At 23.7% G+C, this 7395-nt stretch overlaps 1 protein-coding gene across 1 annotated transcript in view; it reads left to right on the top strand.

Moving 5' to 3' along the window:
- Nucleotides 1-1140: 1140 nt before the first annotated feature.
- Nucleotides 1141-7395, top strand: part of LOC105362078 (uncharacterized) — a 30665-nt gene continuing 24410 nt past the window's right edge. The window contains exon 1 of the mRNA XM_011499408.1: nt 1141-1262. Coding sequence (XP_011497710.1) covers nt 1260-1262 — 3 coding nt within the window. The 5' untranslated portion in view covers nt 1141-1259. The remainder of the gene's footprint in view (nt 1263-7395) is intronic.

Below are 7395 nucleotides of genomic sequence, written 5' to 3'. Positions count from 1 at the left end.
ATTTATTGAAATTCAAAGGCAAATACAATTTCTGTTAATATTATTGCGAACGTATTATCATTATACAAATAATTTTCTTTTCTTCGCTATAATTTTCAGATATAAAAATAAAAAACATAAATAAAACTATAATTCTTACTTATTTAAGCAAATCTTTAAGAATAATGAAACAACGCTAAAATTGTCATAGACTTAAATTTTGGCTTGAGATTAGGTATCGTTAATGCAGATCTTCATCTGAATTTTTAAAAAATGAATGAATATTAATCTACAACAATTGTATAATAACACAGAAATAATTAATATGTTGTGGTTTTTCATTTAAAATTTACGTCTACGGCAAATAATGTTAATATCATTATGAATACAGGCCACAGTTCAAATGATTTTCTTCCAACTCATTAAATTCAAAAATACTAGCGTATAAAGGGCACAGAGCGAATATAGTTTGTGCTCGTCGCTTTCGTTAATACTCCATCTCTCTTTAGGTATCCTTTACCCACACACAGGCTATATATGAGTAAGACACTATCCCCGGGATGCATGCACTCGACTAAAGGTGTAAATGTGTGCGTGCATATATATATATATATATATATATATATATATATATATGTGTGTGTGTGTGTGTGTGTTATGTATATTTGCACATAACACGCATAAAGCCACGTATAAATAGTATATATATTTAAATATATTTTTGCATATGCATATATATATGTGTATATATATATATATATATATATGTTGTGTACGATCAGCTCAGGCAAAATAAAGCATGATTCTGCAAATTGTAGATCAACATAAGTTTTATACTATTTGAACTCGGAAGATATTAACACAATAAATAAATTAATCTGGCTGGCATAGCCGTGTTTCACGCACGAAAGACTATATATGAAAACTGTCGAGTCAAGACGCGCGTCGTGATGACAAAATATAAAGAGAGAGAGAGGGGGGTTAGACGAACAACCTTTTATTATCTTGTGCTATACACGATAGACAGAGACGGAATCAGGTAAAGAGAGTGAGAAAGATAGATCGCACGCACATGGGAAGGAAGGAGGATACAAGTTTACGTGCAAAGAAAGAGCGAGAGGGAATGAGGAAGAGAAAGAGAGCGAGACAGAGAGAAACCGTGTAGACATCAGTTAATTCCTAACCTAGGAATGTTGCACATGTTATTATTATCTACGCTCTAATATAGGGAAAATAAGTAAATTTCGAGGTCTCTGTATTGTTAAAGGTTTCACAAGAAAATGGTAAGTAATAACATTATTGTAGTTCTGATTTTTGTTGAATTCATTGTTGTCATTTCCTAATACTTGTTCAACATAGCCTCTCCTAACGAACATTCAATTTCTACGAATTTAAACAAATAAATAAGATGCATGTTACAAGCATTTTAATGACAGTCGCTATGTGTAACAGCAAATCGAAAATTAGAGTTTTTCGAACATTAATATCAAGCAATTACTTTTATTTATTTTCAAAGAGTTTAAAAATAAAATCAAAGAGTCCTTAAAAACTAAATATATATCATGCAATAAAAATCAAGTATGTCATTATTCAAGTATTTCATCATTTGTAAGATTTTCTAATCGATTAGTTGAAAATACAATGAATGCAAATAAAGTATTATTTATGTTTACAATCACAGATAATTATCCGTTCTCTGCTATCTTTAACTTTCTATTGAATAAATGATCGATAAATATATAATAAAATACTATAATACTGATAGAAGAAATATAGATCAATGATTAAAGTATGTATAAGACTGGTGCACTAAAGCTTTTGCAAAGTAACTATAATTTAATTGAAATTTCATTAAAAATTCCAAATTTTTTTGAAAGCTATTTAATGTTTTAAATTACTTTTTCAATTAATTTTTCAAATATAATATGCTATTTATATATACATATGAATATATAATATTATATATGTATATTCAGGGAAAATTTTGATGGTTTAAATATTATTTTATAACTAATGAGAAAGATAAATTAATTGCAGGTAAATTTGAATGTATCCATATTTAAATATGTAACATATCATTTTATAGTCTTGTAAAATATGTTAATTGAGATTTATTATTTTAATAAACTAGTTGAACTTATTTACAATGTTGCGATTACTAATATTGAAAACAAATTTAATTGACAGTAGAAACGTATATTCTCAGTGCTGTGTGTATAAATCTTTTTTCCTTATTAAACGTTTCATTTTATATAATCAAGTTTTAATTTTATCTTATTATTTACCCAGCTGTCAAATTTCTAAACGTAATGCCACAGCGTATTAAATATTAGAATCATATTATTATATATTATTTTTAAAAAATTGACATGTATATAATATTTATATGTACCACTTGTTTTCAATATTTACGAATTTTATAAGTCAAAATTTGTATTAACCTTTGAATTTTAGAGAATGTAGAATTAAACCAGTCAAACCTAAGTAGTAATTATGTATTTAAAAATATTTATTCGATTCTGTAAATTCAATTAATCTCAATTTATTTTCAATAATCAATGATTCAATAATCTCAATTAGTTCAATTAATCTCGTCTTTTCAATATATTGTCTGCAAACTTTTTTTTTTATATCATATGGATGCAGATGCTCCTTGAAATATGTAAGCTAATACATGTTTCTAGTTTAACAGGATATCTAATTTTAGAGGTTTTAAAATTTCTTACATGCTTAAGAATATATAACATATTACAAAATATTAAGAACTTTGAATACTTTCCCTTTAAATAGTATGTGGCATACATTTTTGTTATCTGTATACTTTTTTTACATTTTCTTATTTGCATGTAACTATTGATGTATGAAAATAATGATATTCTTATATTCCTATATTGAATGGTTCTATTGAAATAAGGAAGAATATATGAATAAATGTATTATTTCAAATTATTCCATGAATTACAAGATTTATCCGGATTTCGAAAAAGATATTAATTTTGGAGAGTTATCAAAATTAACAAGGTCGGTTTCATGGCTCTTTTTTTCTTTTCAATGTTCCGTTTATTTAAAAAAATTATAAGTGTGAAATCTGCACATGATGTTATAAACATTCTTTCACCACAAAATTAGCTGAACGAGGTAGTTTAAACGGTGATTTTTTTTTATCGCATTTCTTGCAAACTTTTATCGAATGTAAAAACTCTTGCACTTTTAAAATTGAAATTCTTAAATTTGTTAATTTAACAAACAAAAGCAAATTAACTTGCATCGCATGCTTTTTATATGCAAAATAAAAACCTCATACAAGTTTCCTTAATATTATTTTTAATTTCTTTTCGAAATTTTGTTGATGGAAACGTAAAACATTTTTGATATGCATTGAAATTTGGACAAGATCTGCGATAATATTGAAATGTGTTTTGTAAATTAAAAAGTTTCTTTATTTTTTTGTGTAAATTTTGAAATTTAATTGATTATTGTTCAGTTGATTTTACAAAATTCCAATGTTTTATTAAAAAAGAATAATAGTCGCATAAAAATAATAAAGTGTCTATTGTAAATCATATATTGTAATAGATTAATAAATGTATACGTTACAACATTTTTTGTAAATTTTATTCACCAAAATATTAATGTATAGTTCTATAAAATAAAATGTTGTTTTCATCGAAATTTCATTTTATATTTTTTGACATTATTTAGATATAAAACAGAAGTATTGTAGAACTCTTTAGTTTCATAAATAGTTACTTAACAGTGAAATATTTAATAAAAATTTTTAATAATAGTTTCAATCATTTGAATCAAGATACACTAAAGTAGAATTATTGCAAGATGTTAGCTGAAGTATAACTCTGAATATATTTATTATACAAATGATATCATTCAGCAGAGTTTATTATTTCTGATTTAAAGTTAAATATTACATAGATAAAATATTACGTACATATAAACATAGATATTATTATAAAATTAAAAAATATGTAATAATTAATACTTATTATGAGAGAATACATCTGAAAAGTAAGTTTTAAAAAACAACATATGAAAGTAAAATAAATGTACCGACTTTCAAGCACGTTATTATATAAAATTGGTATTTAGTGGAAGGTAACACACAATCCTCTTCTCAAATTTATCATAATTAAAGTAACAATTAAAGGGGTTTGTTATCCCAAAAAAGATACAAAAAATAATTAACTAATAACTACTGAGGTAGTATTAAATCCTATAGTTATCAATTTACGAATTTGTAATAAAATTTTTTAATTATGATTGAAGACAATACGTTGTTATAGTAAATAATGGAAATAAAATAATGAAATTTATAAAAACTTATATACGTTTCCAATAGTTAAAATTAATAAAATATAAATTTTTTTATTTTTACTTTGCATGAAAAAAACAAAAAAAATGTTCAACATACGAAGAACAACATTTAGAACATTTGAAAATAAAACGTGTAGAAAAATATTTGAAGTAAACCAGGTTGAAGATATTTGTGATCGTTGCAGTAGTACAATATTAAAAAATTTTATATTTAAATTAATTTCATTAAAATCATTTATACTCTTGATTAAGATGTACACTCTATTTATTTAAAATACAAAATTAACGAACAGCATATATAGAATTTTCGTCGGAAATTGAAAAGTAAATGAATTTTAGGTAGACCAAGACCTAAAATTTCAAATTAATCTTAAATAAAGTAGGGCATGAGCAAATATTCTAGATATTATTAGGGTAAAACAGAGACAAGTAGCACTCTTTTGTTGATGAGGTAATGAACTTTTAAGTTGCACAAAGTGACTATGAATAATGTCATGTACTCTTTACAGTATTTTTTTTTATTTTTGTACAAAGTTGGTACAGAAATATAATAAATTTCAATTTAATTGGGAGAATGATTATGTATTGTTATCTTATGGATTTAAATTAATATAATTTAAAAAAATATTATAATTAATATAATTAATTAAAATATGTAATAATTAAAATAATAAGAATTTACGAAAGATAAAAATTGTTCTAGGAACTTACATCTATTATATTTATAAGATAAAGATTGTTTCACTTTTTGAGTGATAGTACAAATGCAAAAGAATTCTTAATATTGCGAATCTACTGCATATTATTAAATCGTGTTTGGGCTAAGTTTCATATTTTAACGATATTTTTTTGTTTTCGATAAATTATTAAAACCATATATTAAAAAAAAAAAAATTTATAATGAATGTTACTATCAGGTGATTATAAATTGAGTAATTATTCTATGTAAGAAAATATTGTAATCAAGTAAATATGGAATAGCTTGCAGTTTCTCAGAATGTAATTCAATTTTCCTTAAATTGTCAAATCAAAATCGAGTTTATTGCATAAAAGTTTGTTGTTATTTAAAAAATAAATTATCATTATATATACTAAATGCATTTATTATTATCAATTTTATAACTTGATTGTACCTACAGTTTATATAAATAAAAATTAATATATTTTATAAGTAAAATGGCGTTTAAATTAGAAATTTTTCTTATATTTACGTACATTTGCTGGTAAATATTTTGATATATTTAATCATGAAAATATCAACTTCAAAAAAGGTGAATAAGAAGTTTATATATTTTTTGTATACATAAACTGCACAATATATTTTTTTATGCAAGCAATTAAAAAATACAAATGCTATAATCATTGTATTATTTAAATTAATATGGTTAAGGAAGCATTTAATAACAATATCGTAGACTTCTGAATTAATTACCACAGCCTATAACGAATGAAATACATAGATTACCATTTTATAATAAACTATTTATAGCATATACTGTAATTCTATTGTAATTATTGACGTTGATTGATTCTAATTCAAATCTTGTTGAGACACTGAAACGATATGTTGTTATATGAATCGTATTAATCAGTGTGATTAAATCATTTCGCTTTGAATCATGATAATTCTGCAGTAAAATTAAATAATTTAGTATGATATTTGTTACTTAGAGAAGAAAATTCTTGAATTACGCATAAAATTTTCCCCTTAAAAATTATTATTATACTTTTTATTAGCTTTTTTTTAAATTAGTTTCTTATGTATTATATTAATTATTTCAATTAACTGAGTATTTTACTAATTTACATTTATATAATTTCTGAATATTAATTTATTATATGTCTATTTATTATGATTGTATTTAAAAAGAAGATGTAATTTTATTTTACATCGTTAATGCATCACTTTGAGCCAGAAATGAAAATAATAGTAAATATATTTATTACAAATTGAATGCTTAATAATACACGAAATATCATTTAGACATACAAGTATTAAAAAAGCAAATATTTTTACAATTGCATTTTATGTTAAATGATGGAATAAAAAATAAGATTTATAGTACTTGTAATTCTTCTGAAATACAATTTCATACAGAATAGGTATTTTTTAAAGCAATGTTCAAAACATATCAGATATTTTAAATTCCATTTGTGGTTGGAAATAATAAATATCTATATAGCATTTGTTGCATTATTTTCTTTTTTCTACTGAATTTTACTATTCATATTTATATGTATATATATATATTTGCATTTTTTCAAATTGACCAAAATCTTAAAATAAAATTTGATACATGTTCAATCTTATTTAATATTTCAGAAAATAGAATTTTTTGAAACAAAGAAAGTTTTTTGAGCAAAGCAATATTTGCGTATATTTTGCTAAATACTATGAGTGGTCTTACAAAAGTTCGTTAGGTCGTAAATTAATGTAAAACAAATTTCCGAAATTGTTAGATAATTTCCTATCAAGAATTTTTGTATTCCAGTAATTACTTTTCAATTAAAACTAATCGTTATTTTCATTTTTAATTAGATATCATATTTATATTAGATTCAGTGACATATTTAGTTTTTAAAGAATTTGTGTTTTTATGAAGCTATTGAAAAATATGACATATATAGTCGACAATACTATAAATAGGGTACGTGAAAAATTGAAAAAAATATTACTAAAAAACAAAAAACGAAATAACAAAGTTTTAATAAAATTAATGTTTTCCAAACCATAATAACTCTCTCTCTCTCTCTCTCTCTCTCTCTCTCTCTCGCTATATATATATATATATATATATATATATATCAAAAGATTTTTTTTAACTGTTCCCCTGAAGTATCGTGCCTTTGCGCATTGTCGAATATTTCTAGGAATGAATATGAGTTTGATAAAATTTTATAGCATAGAACGATACTACATTCTGATGTGGTAATATATATTCTATGGTTGCAAAAGCGAGGGCGAATGGATTCCAAGATACTTGCACTTGCATTTACAGTGTCTTATACTCTAATGTTCTTCTCTCGCGTGCGCGCTCTCTCTCTCTCTCTCTCTCTTTCTTTCACTCTCTTTCTCTCTCTCTCTCT

Source organism: Ceratosolen solmsi, unplaced genomic scaffold (genome assembly GCF_000503995.2).
Source record: "Ceratosolen solmsi marchali unplaced genomic scaffold, CerSol_1.0 scaffold35, whole genome shotgun sequence".
Taxonomy (NCBI): domain Eukaryota; kingdom Metazoa; phylum Arthropoda; class Insecta; order Hymenoptera; family Agaonidae; genus Ceratosolen; species Ceratosolen solmsi.
Note: the sequence above shows the minus strand (reverse complement) of the source record. Positions and strands in the feature narration are given on the sequence as shown.